Below are 15,386 nucleotides of genomic sequence, written 5' to 3' on the forward strand. Positions count from 1 at the left end.
TTGCTAATGTACTGTTAAATGTGGTTAAAGTTACCATCGTTTCTTACTGTATTCACGGAGACGAGCCGTCGCTATTTTCATTTTTTAAACACTTGCAGTCTGTATAATTCACAAACACAACTTCATTCTTTATAAATCTCTCCAACAGTGTGTAATGTTAGCTTTAACCACGGAGCACTATCAAACTCATTCAGAATCAAATGTAAACACCCAAATAAATACTATACTCACATGACCCGATGCATGATGAACATCTTGTAAAGATCCATTTTGAGGGTTATATTAGCTGTGTGAACTTTGTTTATGCTGTTCAAGGCAAGCGCAAGCTCCGGGGGCGGGGGAGCACGAGAATTAAAGGGTCCGCAACCTATATATCGGTGCATAGTTAATGATGCCCCACAATAGGCAGTTAAAAAAATTAATTAAAAAGAATCTATGGGGTATTTTGAGCTGAAACTTCACAGACACATTCAGGGGACAACTTAGACTTATATTACATCTTTTAAAAAGACATTCTAGGGCACCTTTAAAAGGGACCTATTATGTCCCTTTTTACAAGATGTAATATAAGCCTCAGGTGTCCCCAGAATGTATCTGTGAAGTTTCAGCTCAAAATGCCCAAAAAAATAATCTATAGTACCGTGTTGTAAATACCAATTATTGAATGGAAGCAAAAACATGCTGTTTCATTCTGTTCAGTAAAACACCTTAAAGGTGCAATATGTAAGAATTTTGCAGTAAAATATCCAAAAACCACTAGGCCAGTGTTATATATTTTGTTCACTTGAGTACTTACAATATCCCAAATGTTTCCAACTATTTGTAAATCGTGAGAAGATTGTAATTTTATCCAAGGCTCCGGGACGTGTGAGGAGTCACCTGTCAATTGCGTCATACCCACGTTACCCTCGGACTGTGCCGGCGACTGCGGCACAACGAAACTTCTGCTGCTCGCGACGTGTGTTGGATTCGTCTCACGTTAACAATCACTCCATCGGCCTCGTTCAGCTCCACAACACTCGCTCCTGCTCTGCTTCATACTACAGTAACGTTAATAATCGCATCCATGAACATGATTTCTTCCCAAGTCCTATCCCGATTATTTTCTACCGGCTGTGAGCTGGAGACCACATGTCCCAAGATTCCGTGCTCTAACTTGGCGTCATCAAGCTACGCCTTTGTTTTGAATAGGCCTCTAGTGACCTCTAGCGGACAGAAAATCCTACATATTGCACCTTTAAACAGTCAAAAACACACAAAGTTCACATAAACACAGTCGGTTATGTCTGTGAATGTACACTATAGGGAAAGAAATCGCATGTGTATATTAGATCTGTGACAGCAGCGTAATATACAGTACCTACTGCTGTATGCAGTTAATATGAATCAAACAACAAAAGAAAAAAAGGAAATCTGGTCTTGACTGAATAACTTTAGTAGCTTTAATAAGAATACATTTCTTACATGAATGCTGCTGTTAAATGATCTGACGAGGAGATAAACTTGGCAGACTGTGTACAGCTCACTCAGGGGAGGAGCTAAGCTAATAGGGCATATTCAGTGAAAGTCGTGGGCGGGGCCTGTTCCAATGTGACATCACATTCCTGAACGGCTCAGTTTCTTGACACTTTCAGATTTAGGGGTAAACTAACAGAGTGGATGGATTTTTACCACAATAGGGTGGTTGTGCACACACAATGCGGACACATATGTTCAAAAACAACATAAAGGTGAATTTTGCATAATAGGTCCACTTTAAGACACTCTAAGTAACAGCCTAGCGTATTTTCACATTTGTGTAAGCCGCTTGTTTAAATCAGTAATCATGATTTTAAACTTCAGCAAACATCACTAAAAATGCACACATGCCTAATGAGATGGCCGTTGATTGATGAGGTGGTTTTGCTGATGCACAATCATCATGGGATCAATCAGTAGTCCACATGGTGTGCAGGTAAATGCCATTTAGATGAGTTTTTTGATAAACATTGTCCTGCTCATTCACAGACTCACACACAGCAGATCTCCGGGTAATTATAGGGCACGATGCAGAACAGGACAGTCTAATTATCACATAGATTCATCTTTCAGCACGCGGGACAGAGCGTATCTGCTGAAATGTCAGAGGAGGCGGTGCTGATTGCCACCATCTCTGATTAAACGGCAGGCAGCGATTCATTGTGACATGATGAGTCTGTCACATTTAACTTCCTCTCACCTTCACCTTCGTTTCTGAAAAGGCTCTCAGTGGCTTTTTCTAGTCTGCATGACATGAAGTGCTTGGATGTCTCGTCACTTACCTTCAGAGAAGTTCTGTGGGTATTTGCAGGATTGGTTCACCCAGTAATGAAAACTCTGACAGGCTACTTCAAACCTGTATGATTTTATTTTTTTCTGTAGAGCACAAAAGAAGACATTTTGAAGACATGCTCTTTCTCATGCAATAACAACATACAGTGACTATGGCTGTCAAGCTCCAAAAATGAACAAAAAGCAACATTTTATTTTGATGGTCCACTTTAGACATTCTACTAACTATAAGTAACATTGCAAGTACGTCAACTTATTTTACTAACCCTAAACCTAGCCTAACCTAACAGCCTACTACAGTCTACTAATACTCCAATGAGAGTTAGTATGTATTTGCAAAGTTACTTATAGTACTGCCCTGTCCAAACACCCACACTTGCACTTGACCACTTGTCTTGAACACTTGAGCCAAATACAGGAAATATGTCACGACGTATTTGTCTCAAGTGTTCCAGTGGGCGTGAAGACTGCAAGCGTGTGTAAAAAAATGCAAGTGTTTACAGATTTTTTTTTTATTATTATTTTCAATACTTTGCATTTTAAAATACATTTCTAAATGTCTGTTCAGTGGTCTCTATGTAACTAACAGAAGACACAATTTTAAAATTGTGGTGCTTCTTTAAGTGATAAAAAGCAGTACATAAACATAAACATGGCCATCTTTGCATCAATAAAATGTGCAACACTTTATATTTTACTACCAAATTATATGTAATATATAATTAATTTAATTTACAGTTGAATGTTTTCCTTGACATCTCATGATTTCAGGGCATGTGAGAGCCCGAACATAATGCATGATGGGATATGCTTAGCCTTGAATACCGCTCTGAAGCAGTATTCAAGATAGTGTGTGTTTAGTGTACATTAAGGGCACTGCACATTGGAACAGTCTTGCTCACTTACTTCCTGTTGCGGTTATTCGAGCTAATGGCAATTATTTGAGATAACTGCAATAACTGTGTAGTTTAAATTTCAATCACATTTTGTTTTGCCATACAAATGAAAGGATTTAAGTCCTTACACTAATGCATTATTGAATGCATTATTTAAATGCATTAAATGCACAGTGTCTCCTTTTTTTGGTGTGGTGGTATGAAGAAGCAATTTGGCAGGGAGTAAAGAATACATTTTATATATTATATATACCTATATTGTGTATATATATATATATATATATATATATATATATATATATATAGGCCTACACAAAGATAGACAAAGATCTTCCTTCATATGAAATGAATGAAACTGCATTATATTATATTATATTATATTATATTACACAATAAAAATAAAAAATTTACACAGTAAAATACCATTTTCCATTGAAACGGTAATATACCATAAAAACAATGCACGTGTGGGTGATATGTGACGTTTTGAGACTACTTTCTTGAAAACGAAAAATAATATTACCCAGAATGCATTGTAATATACCGTAAAACAATGCATTCTGGGTAATATTTGTCATTTTCGAGAAAGTAGCCAATAAACTTTCTCGAAAACAACAAATAATATTACCTCGAAAGCATTGTTTTTACTGTATATTACCGTTTCGATTTAAAACGGTATTTTACAGTGTAAATTTGTTTTGTTGTGTATTTTTTAGAGTGTATTATATTTATTTATAGAGTGTATTATATTTAATTATATTGTAAATTGTAAAAATATAAATTTTCACAGCATTAAAACATTTCATACAGACAACAGAAAAAAACAAAACAGAATTAAATCATTATTCATAATTATTAGTATGACAATTAATCATTAGCACAAAATTCATGATTGTGACAGGCATATCATTTACGGTTTTGTTGTTGTTTTTGTTGTTTTTACCCATACATTTTATTCAAGGAACCAGTATAATTTTAGTATTATTTATATTCTATTCTAGAATTTATTACAATTTTGAATTGGCTTTGCTTTATATTTTCTCATTTTAATGTTAAATGTTAGTTTATATATATATATATATATATATATATATATATATATATATATATATATATATATATATATATATATATATATATATATATATATATATATATATATATATATATATATATATATATATATATATATATATATATATTTCTATTTAGCATCAATTTATAACTGTTTTAGTTTTAGTTAAGAACAGTGCAAGGAACAAAAATCTTCACACTTGCAGTATTGAATATGAATATGTGCTTGCAGGAATTGAGATTGGATAGAAGGAGTGATTTAGTTAATCATTAACTGTTAAATATTATCTGTTCCTCACATAAAGCTATCATATGAGTTGAGGAGACTTGGAATGTAGAGCATGAATCATATGAGGTACTTTTATGGTTCGTTTATGGTGTTTTGTTGTCCAGATTCAATCCTCATTTCATTGCAGAGTGTAAACACTCAGCCTAACCTTTCCTTTTGATTTACACAGAAGAACGGGTTTGGAACGACATAAAGGTGAGTAAATAATGACCTGTGTAACTATTTCTTGAACATTGTGAGTATGCTTGAATGTGAGTAATTTCTCTCAGGCTGAACACATTACCCATATTCAAAACAGCAGCACAATCTCTAGGAGGTCTGGAAAAAAATGCTGATTTAACTTTAATAGTTTCAGTAGTTCAGTTAAAAGTGAAAGCACAAGTTATATATATGGAAAGTGTGAAATATTTCATTGTACAGTATTACACAATCCCAGGTTGCACTCTATTGTACAATTTTGAGTTTTGTAAATGAGGAAATGTGTGAAGCAATGGTGCGTCCCATCACGTCTCCAAAACGCTCTGTCGTTACAATAGGGAACTGTCACATTTGAGAACTTCAGACACCTTTTATTGTTATTTACTAGATTGGAAGATAAATGAAACCTAAAAATAGACAAAAATAGTCTACCATAGGCATGAATAGTACTGTGTCTGTAGCATTAAACTTTGGTGTATCATAGAGACACTTCACTCTTTTGCAAGTAAACAACAGACCGAAACACTTTAGTAATGGCATAGCAACCCTGCTAACAACAAACAGAAAAGAGTATATATTAGTGATCAAATGCTAAAATTAGTCATCTGTCCAGATTAGGATATCCGCACCCGACTGTCACATTACAGTTATTTAAAATTCTCAGTGCTGCTTTTAAATGAACATTTAGCTTTTTAAAGTAAAAAGGCCTTCTTTGGCAAATGACGTCTTTAATAGAGGCTTTACTCCCTTCAAACTTAAATTGGAATGTCATTGTTTCCATTATTGCAACATCCTGAACACACACTCAAGCCATTAAATACGTTCAGCCAAGCAAAGGCTGGATATAGGCTTTATTAGTTTATTATCATCTACATACAGCGCTTCACAGCCGTTACCCAACATTTGATTGGTCCTGGTTAACCACTGGTACTTTTCTTTCTTTCCCTTTGTTTTTAGTTCTCCTTTTTTGACATTTCTCTCAGATCTGTTTTAACTCCATTGCTGCTTAACAAGTGAACCCCGTAATTGCTTCTGCAATTAAACGCTAATATTAACATCATATTGGAAAACACTCTTCTCAGAATAACTTTTGTTAAGTTTTCCCTGAAGATATACTCTCGCTGTTTTTGAAAATGAGTGATGCACGTTCGTTGTGTTTTCCTGTGAAATGAGAGTTTGTGTGTTTATTAAAATCAAGACATTCATGGTTTACCTCTCATCCGCCCGCAATTAATTGGAATGATATTTTTTATTAACCGACCCACGGATTATCCATGGATATAACGGCGGAAAACGCTCATCACTAGTATATTTTCATACGCATACATGTAGCTCCGTCCATTTTCAGCGCATTGTGTTTCGTCTTCCGGTTTGTGTTTCCACAGCATGAAGGTAAGATCTTACGGATTTATGAATGAACGCTCATTTCAAAATCTTCCCGGACTACTGACATTTATTGTGACTTCCGCTTTAAACAGATGCCCATGATAACTTTCGTTAACGAATCCACTAATTACTCTTTGACAGCGATGCCATAGAAATACACAGAGCACAAATACAATATTCTAAACTCTATAAATACTCTTTTTACAGTACATTATTGTTAATTATTAATTTATTATTATATGTCTTATATTTGTATAAGCAAAAATGAGTGTAATGATTACACGTGCAGGGAGTAAAACAGGAAGCATTGCTTCTTTCCTGTTGTGTCATTATAGGTTTGTGTGTCACAATGACCTCATTATAAGAAGCATTATGTGAGGGAGAAGTGGACATTGTCACTTCTGAATCTGTAGTGGACTGAATTAAGGTATGGAATAATTCTGTTTCTTCCATTTTGTGTAGTTTGTCATTCCTTCACTGATTTTAAAATGGTAGCATGATACTTCTGAAATGAATCAATAGATATTCTAAGGCTAGCAAACATTTTTAATGTTCAAAGGTGAGGGGAGAGTTCACAGAGGGGTGTTTGTGCTCTTAAACACAGAAAATCCCCCTACTTAGATCATGAAATCCACTGTGAGCTGTTCAGTTTAAAGTGGTCAGGTTAGGTTTTGGACCTGGCTAGAAATGAGCTACCGTGTTCAAAAATAGATACTTTCCGAGCGTATTATTTTCCAGCAGGTGTCAGTCATTTTGTATGATCAAGTCTGCATGTCTCATGATTCTCTGGGGCGACAGGACTCACGGGACGGATAAAATGCTTAGATAAATCATCAGTTAAACACCTAATCTGTATCTTTTGCTCTTCATTTTGTTGCATTAATGTTGTTTGTTTGCTTGTCTAATATAATGCACATGTCTTTTTTTCCTGACCAAAATGAACTTAACACCCGTCACACTGTTATTGTGACTTTTAAAACTGGTTTGGTTTTGTGGACGTTAGTTTTAGGTTAACATCATTTACAGCATTATATTATAGATTACTTGAATAGGTCTATTTGGAAATAATTAATGATTTCTTTTAATGTGAATGTTCATTTTAGGGCTGAAAAATGTGTGAAAAACTTGAAAAATTCCTACCTCGCTTTACACTTCATAAGAACTAACTCAAACCTGTTTCAGTAACCACAAATTAAACTAAAGTTCAAAATTAAAGTTCAGAATTGATCGCAGAAAGAGAAAAAACTCTTTCCACTTGAGTTAACACTGTTTTTCACCCCTTCAATTTGACTATAAAATAATTACTACGATTTCTGTTGTGATTATCATTACATAAAATATTAAACAAAACAAGAAATATATTGTAATAATACTAATCTATTGTAAAAAAAAAAAAAAGTCTTATTCAAGATTTTATTTTGCTAGTTTGCCTTGAAATTTTATTTCAAAATATCATGCAGCCCAATGTAAATGCTTTAGTTTATTTATGTATAGCTGATGAAGGACTGTTTGAGACATATTCACCAAACATTTACTATTATATGCTAATTTATTGACCGACAATAACCTGAAGAATTTCAATTAAATTCAATTAAATTCAATTTACATATTGTTTCAAAGCAGCTTTACAGAGAATGCATGTCAATATTATGAGCAATCTGTTATCAGAGATGTTATCAAGAATCTCATTACTCATTTCTCTCTTGTGTTTTGCAGTGTAATTTTTTTTAGCAACTTTATCTTATATCTCTAGAGGTTCCATGATGCATTTCCTGTGCTGCATTACCTAGTTAGAATTCGACCCCCGACACAGTACTGCACACTGTACGTGTCACTCACAGTTGGTTTATTAAGACTCATATGTTTTGTACTATATTTTTTGGCATTACTTAATTTAGATCTGCCCTAATATTTTGTTTGCTGTCAGATTTAGTGTCTACAGGACAGTTGGACTAAACAAGGCTTATCAACAATCATATGAACACTGTGCATTCATTTGTGTGAGAATGAAATTTTGTGAGAAATATAGAGCCTCGAACACCCAAATCATTTATAGTAGGGCTGCACAATTAATCTAATTTCTAATTGCGATTACAGTTGTGGACGCCATGATTTTGTAATCGTTCAAAGGTGTGATCACAAAAAAACAAAAAAATCCACTTACACTATTCTGTGTCGTTAAAGGGTTAGTTCACCCAAAAATGAAAATGATGTCATTAATGACTCACCCTCATGTCGTTCCAAACCCGTAAGACTCCGTTCATCTTCGGAACACAGTTTAAGATATTTTAGATTTAGTCCGAGAGCTTTCTGTCCCTCCATTGAAAATGTATGTACGCTAGACTGTCCATGTCCAGAAAGGTAATAAAAACATCATCAAAGTAGTCCATGTGACATCAGAGGGTTAGTTAGAAGTTTTTGAAGCATCTAAAATACATTTTGGTCCAAAAATAATGAAAACTACAACTTTATTCAGCATTGTCTTCTCTTCTGGAATCCTTTCCATTGAATTGATTCCATTGAACTGATTCCATTGAACTGATTCCATTGAATTGATTCCATTGAATCCATTCATCTGTCGGCGTTGGTAATGCACTTTTACGTCGCCGTGGTTGTTTTTGGTGATTAGGACATCCGCAACATTTTGAAGCATTGAAAATACATTTTGGTCCAAAAATAACAAAAACTACGACTTTATTCAGCATTGTCTTCTCTTCCGGGTCTGTTGTCAATCCGCGTTCATGACTCCGCTTCTTCTTCTTTCCTGTTTTACGGCGGTTGGCATCCAGCTTATTGGTGCATTACCGCCCCCTTCTGCTCCGGAGTGTGGTTCACGACTCCGCAGTGACGCTGATGACGTGTTATCCGGTGCGCCCGAGCTTCATTTACAGTCTGAGGGAGACGCACGCTGTATTCAAGCTATTCTACATTGTTTGTATTTTGGTATTGCTGTATTTTTTAAAATGGTGCGTAAGTGTGCATGTCGCGGATGTCCAAATCGCCAAAAACAACCACAGCGACATAAAAGTGCACTACCAACGCCGACAGATGAAAGGATTCAATGGAATCAATTCAATGGAATCAATTCAATGGAAAGGATTCCGGAAGAGAATACAATGCTGAATAAAGTCGTAGTTTTTGTTATTTTTGGATCAAAATGTATTTTCGCTGCTTCAAAAACTTCTAACTGACCCACTGATGTCACATGGACTACTCTGATGATGTTTTTATTACCTTTCTGGACATGGACAGTCTACCGTACATACATTTTCAATGGAGGGACAGAAAGCTCTCGGACTAAACCTAAAATATCTTCATTTGTGTTCTGAAGATGAACGGAGGTCTGACGGCTTTGGAACGACATGAGGGTAAGTCATTAATGACATAATTTTCATTTTTGGGTGAAGTAACCCTTTAAGAGGTGTGTTTAGAGATTGTTACATTGTGAGAGGCGAATCACGATGACTTCAGAGTGTAAAAGGTCTAACCCAGCACAAAAGGAACTACCAGTGATGTTAAGTGATTGGTCGAATGAACGTGAAACACCAGCTGTGTATACAGCCTATATATTTACTTCAAAAACTAAGGCTACGTCCACACGAAGCCGGAGCTTACCCTAAACCGATCTTTTTTTTTCCTCGTCTCAAAAAATATCTGCGTCCACACGAAACCGCTGAAACGACTCAAAACGATGTAGTATACATGCCAGACCGTTATGTGGCGCTGTAATTCTGCCGCAGAAATGCACTTAAAGCAGCGAAGAAGACTTGGAGCATGCGCATAAACCTTGCGCGCTGAATACAAACTTTAGCAAAGCTTAGAAATAACACTTTATTTTGGTTCAGTAGCTTCTGCAGCACGAACACAAGCATGTAGAGTCGGCTATTGCTGTTGGTGGTGGTGTTTTGTGGTGTTAGCACGTCTGACTAGGGTCGTGGGGTGATGACATCATCGTTTCAATAAATATACGGATTGCCCCGTCCACACGACAACGTCAAGCCGGCGTTTTCAAATTTTTCCACTCTGGGACCCGGTTTCAAAAAATACCGGTTTCACCTTTCGAAAACGCCAGATCCGTGTGGACGAAACGCCTATCCGATAAAAAATTTGTGCGGTTTCACTGAAACGCGTCTCCGTGTGGACGGGGCCTAACTCTACAAACATGGAAAACAGTGATAGATGGACCTCTCAACCTTACGCTAAAGAGAAAATACAGCACGACTCAGCGAAACATGTATTTCTGCTCAGCTAGTGACATTGGGCACCAACCACAAGGCAAATACAGGACTGTTAAACAGATCGTAAACTAATGAAGACGGAGAATGCAAGCACTGTGTGCTCAGACTCTGGCTGTGTTGTTCTCAGCGGCATCAAAATAAAAGTCACAACAACAATAAGCGCAGTTTACATCACTTCAGAGTTCCTACTTACGGTGCAAATGCCACCAGGAAAATGGCCCATATGTTTGTTTTTTTTTAAATTATTATTTAAAGAAGAAACCAAACCAATGTACAGTTGACATTTGAGGGTTAATGCTATACAAAAGCAATAATACAAAATCAGGAATAGTGTTTTCAGCTTGTTTTTTTATTTATAACAATATGGCATGCATTTGTTTCAAACAATGGCATAAAGCTATTCAAAACATCTTTCAATGTAAATTATTGATAATCGTAATTAATAATCGCAATTGCAATTTCAAGGGAATAATCGACATTTATGATTTTTGTCAAAATCGTGTAGCCCTAATTCATTGGTATGTCTTTTATGGCTTTTTAAAAATTATAATGATTTTTAAAATGATATTATTTGTCTCGATGTTTATTTTGTCAAATTTGGATGTAGCATTGTATTTTCTTTTTCTGATTCTATTTTCATTTTCTTTTAGCTGTGTAATTGGAGGTATTATTTTTATTAACAGGTGTTTGTATTTGGAATAAGGCGGGTTTAAATTCGCTGTTACTTTCGTTGTAAGCCTGGTGAAGGTCAATTGATGGAAACATTGCTAATAAAAATCTGTTTGTGGTGATGCAAGTTTAAGCAGTGCACAGGAGTCTGAATCTTGAAGTTACGCACAGTTAAAAAGGTCAACATGCTTTTCTTGTAGTCCGCTTTTGACATTGCACCCTTATCTTGAATTAAATCTTTCTTTTTCTCTTACAGGTTTGCATACTTGGCATCTACAGTGACAATGACGTGGACAGTGGGTCTCAGTAACCTGGTGTTAGCGGTCTACGGATTCACGTTGGTCACAGGCCTTCCTGCCAACATCTTGGCTTTTTACACTTTCTTCCAGAAGGTCCGCCAGCGCCCCACCCCGATGGACGTGCTGTTACTCAGTTTAACCATCTCCGACCTGATCTTCCTCTTTTTCCTGCCATTTCGCATGGTGGAGGCGGCAAACATGAAATGGACTCTGCCGTACTTCCTCTGCCCGCTGTCGGGATTCATCTTCTACTCCACCATCTACAACAGCACCTTCCACCTGACAGCCATCAGCGTGGAGCGATACCTGGGTGTAGCTTTCCCCATTAAATACAAACTGAAACGCAACTCTCGAAATGCCGTGATAGCCTGCGTCATGTTCTGGGTGGTTTCCATGGCGCACTGCAGCATCGTCTACATCATGCAATACCACAATCATTCGAACCCCAACTTCACTGAACCATCGAAGCGTAACACCTGTTATGAAGACTTCAGCGAAGAACAGCTCAAGATCCTCCTGCCGGTTCGTCTGGAGCTTTTTGCAGTGCTCTTCTTAATGCCGTTCCTTATCTGCTGCTTCTGCTACATCCGATTCATCCACATCCTCTCCAATCTGCCCAACATCAACGCCAAGAAGCGGTATAGAGCCATCGGGATGGCGCTGGGCACGCTTCTGGTCTTCATTGTCTGTTTCATGCCATACAACATCTCACATGTGGTTGGATATGTGAAAAACGAAAGTCCCGACTGGCGGGTGTACGCTCTGCTCACCAGCACATTTAACGCGTGCCTCGATCCTTTCATATTCTACTTCTCATCTTCAGCACTCAGAGGAACATTTAAGAACGTGTTGCAGGAGCTGACAAGGCGGCTACTCGTGCCCTGTTGCCGCTCAGCTCTCAACTGCCCTCTCTTGAACTGTTCGAGTACAGACGAGAAAACTCGACCGAGCATGACTGACAGCTCCCTATAACAACATAAGCTATGATGTAGAGTTTCCCTGATAAATGCATGAATATGAGACTCAATCGACTGAAGAAGAGCACCATATGGGCCAGTATTTTTCTGTATTTTCTTCTGACTGCGATGTGAGCACATGCTTATCAGTCCAAAGCAATAAGATTGTAATTCTGTTTGCTTAAAGCTTAATGGACCTGTATATGGACCACTATAGAGTGCATCAGTACCTGGCCATTTTTTATACTTCTGGAAGTATTTTATTTATTCATGGTGGTTCTCATAGTGATTTTAGAAAATGTTTTTGTTAAAACATTAAGGGCCAGATTTTCTAACAGCTTGCGGCAGCGCAAACCCTCTTTTGGCGTAAAAAAAAAAAATACTGTCAGGATTTACTAAAGACACGCAGTGAAAAATGAGCGCTGAAAAGGTGTGGACAGGGTTATTTTTGCAGATGACCTTATTGCATATGCATTTGTAGGAATTTCCCTTTCAGACACAAAATTTATAGGAGGAGAATATTTAAATGAATCATGCAATACGATTTACTAATGTTTGCGCTAGTCAATTTACTGTTATTTGCGCCATTATTTAACAGCCAAAAAAGCATGTGTTAAACCAGACGCTATTTGCGATGCTCTTGGTAGATTGCGCTGGTCATTATGGAAATCTTGTCACACACAGAACTTTCCACTCCCATCGGCGTTGGGAGTTCTTGCCCTGTTTAGTAAATCTGGCCCTTAGTGTCATGAATCAAGCTACAAGGTGAATCACAACATTACAAACTTTGATTTGATTTGATTGGTGATTTCAAATATGAAATTTAACCGTAGGTTTGGCAAACAGTTTGGGAGAATTTGATGTTTCCCCATTCAAAGTGATAGGACCTGCTCTTGCATGCCCGAGAGGCATTTCAAAGATGGCTGCCGAGTGAAATGACTTGTCTTAAAGGGACTGCAAGCTCTTTTGGTGTAATTTTCTGTAATGCATCATGGGTAATTTAGTTTTTCACCACCAATGTAGCTGTTATTTTAAAAATGCATTGAAATAATGTGAACGGATGATTTCAACAAAAGCACACGCCACTGATTAACAACCTTGTATCTCACAGTAGGTCTATCTTTAAAGGTTTATTAGTTACTGTTTAAAATCAATTTCACTATGGAAAAAAATGAATGTAACCCATCTGTTGCACTCTATTGACTTGAGTTTATAACATGTATTATAATATTACTTTTGCATCTATTAGGGTTTGATGTGCCCTCAACTTGGTCTTTCTGGTAAAGCCGGTTGACCTAGATTGTCTTCCTGGTGAAGCAGCCTAGAATGGGCACCATGTTTTTAATGCACTGTCCGATATTGATCCTAACACCATGTCCTATATTTGATGCGATAAGATTTAAGCACAAGCATTTTGCAACATCTAATATCACAGCCAATCAGAAGAGCTTGTGGGCGGAGTCTCTGTAAGCTCAAACCACTTGCTATGAAATGGATAAGCAGCTAATTCATGAATATTATACCATTTTAACATAATTAAAAATACAAGTGACTGATACAATCTTTGTCATTGAATACATTTGCTTGTTCACACATAGTTCACACTTTAAATGTGCTTGTTTGCTTAGTTTTATTTTCAAGAGCTAAATTACCTCACTTCACTCACATTAGATCCTTTTAACATTAAATAAAGTATGGCCTGAGAGTATCATTGTCATGCTGGTTAGGATAAAAACTCTGATTAACATTGAAAAGATAGGCCTACATTTTATCGAGTGTTCGTGTGCACATCGAGCCACATCTGGTTAGGACATGGTGTAATGGAAAATGCTCACGCATGCCGTTGCATATTTTCCATCAGGATCAGTATCATTATCAGGTAAATACAAACTCTGGGGTTTGTGTTGTCTTTGAACAATTTCTGAACTGGGCATTCAGTGTGAAGTGTGATTTGCGCGGCATTAGCACCAAATAAAATAATAATATTTTGAACAAGGCCACGTCTTCCATTGCAGCAGGTAGACCCGCCCCCAAGTTCACACCATTGGCTGGGCCAATGTTACAACTTATATCGACCAATCAGATTGTAAGACAACTGATTGTTTTAACATTTCTCATTTTTAAAAATCGGTTATGAATAAACTTTCTGTGAAAAAGGTCAGTGAAAGCTAATAAAATACATTTTATTAACTTTTCTTCTGACATTATATAATTTAAGTATTCTAATATTTTGCTTTTTTTCCTCTACAATTTTATTGATTTTTTTCTTTTTATGTTCACACTTTGAATGGTTGAATGAAGATTGATTGAATTGTTTTTGCATGTAAAGATTTAAATGTGTGTTCTTTTTAAGATTTTTTTTTTTAAATATAAGTTTATATTAGTGTTATTTTGCATGTAAATATGTAATCATTGAGCTGTTCTTTATTTAATGCAATAACTTATACGCTTAGAGCTGTGGCCTAGGCACTTTTTTTCTGTTGTAGGAGACAGAAAGTTTAGAAAATGCCTTCATGTGTCATTTCTACTGAATTAAAATATGCAACAAAAAATAATAATAATAAATAAACTTGCTTTCAACAAATATAATTCATGAGTGTTCTGTATGCATCTAATACATTTTGGTAACACTTTAGTTTAGTGTCCAATTAATAATTAATTACTATTAATTAGTTGCTAAGTGCTATTATCATGCATATTACTAGGATATTGGCTGTTTATTAGTACTTATAAAGCACATGTTAAAGCCTTATTCTGCATGACCATATTCTACATCCTTAATCCTACCTTTACAACTACCTTACAAACTATTAATAAGCAGTAATTAGGAGTTTATTGAGGCAAAAGTCGTAGTTAATGGTGAGAATTGGACCCTAAATTAAAGTGTGACCCACAAATATATTTAAGAAAAATAAGACCTCTAACATGACTGAGCCATTCTGTTCAAACACGCATATGAAGTCTGAACAGATGTACTTTCTCTGGAATTGTTTAAATAAAGTTTGTTTTAACAATCTGTGCATACTGTTTACATCGCTCCAGTTTGAAGGAAAGAACAATTCATGGCATTG

General features: G+C 36.3%; 1 protein-coding gene and 1 long non-coding RNA gene across 3 annotated transcripts in view; one reads left to right on the forward strand and one right to left on the reverse strand.

Moving 5' to 3' along the window:
- Positions 1 to 2,031: 2,031 nt before the first annotated feature.
- The window catches only part of LOC137037708 (uncharacterized), a 43,376-nt gene continuing 30,021 nt past the window's right edge, over positions 2,032 to 15,386 (reverse strand). Inside the window, exon 3 of the long non-coding RNA XR_010897310.1 lies at positions 2,032 to 2,394. This is a non-coding gene — a long non-coding RNA (uncharacterized lncRNA). The remainder of the gene's footprint in view (positions 2,395 to 15,386) is intronic.
- On the forward strand, positions 4,638 to 15,264 carry LOC137037670 (free fatty acid receptor 3-like). 2 transcript variants are annotated; one of them, XM_067411870.1, is made up of 2 exons: positions 4,638 to 4,764; positions 11,317 to 15,264. In XM_067411870.1, the coding sequence occupies exon 2, from the start codon at positions 11,345 to 11,347 to the stop codon at positions 12,329 to 12,331; it is 987 nt and encodes a 328-aa protein (XP_067267971.1). In that variant the 5' UTR covers positions 4,638 to 4,764; positions 11,317 to 11,344; the 3' UTR covers positions 12,332 to 15,264. The 2 variants fall into 2 exon arrangements, with proteins under 2 accessions (XP_067267971.1, XP_067267961.1); XM_067411860.1 differs by lacking the exon at positions 4,638 to 4,764 and adding an exon at positions 6,489 to 6,580.

This window comes from Chanodichthys erythropterus, chromosome 2, assembly GCF_024489055.1.
Source record: "Chanodichthys erythropterus isolate Z2021 chromosome 2, ASM2448905v1, whole genome shotgun sequence".
Classification (NCBI taxonomy): Eukaryota; Metazoa; Chordata; class Actinopteri; order Cypriniformes; family Xenocyprididae; genus Chanodichthys; species Chanodichthys erythropterus.

Excerpts from the sequence above, each read along its gene's own strand:
- LOC137037670 (XM_067411870.1), top strand. The coding sequence starts at position 11,345 with ATGACGTGGACAGTGGGTCTCAGTAACCTGGTGTTAGCGGTCTACGGA.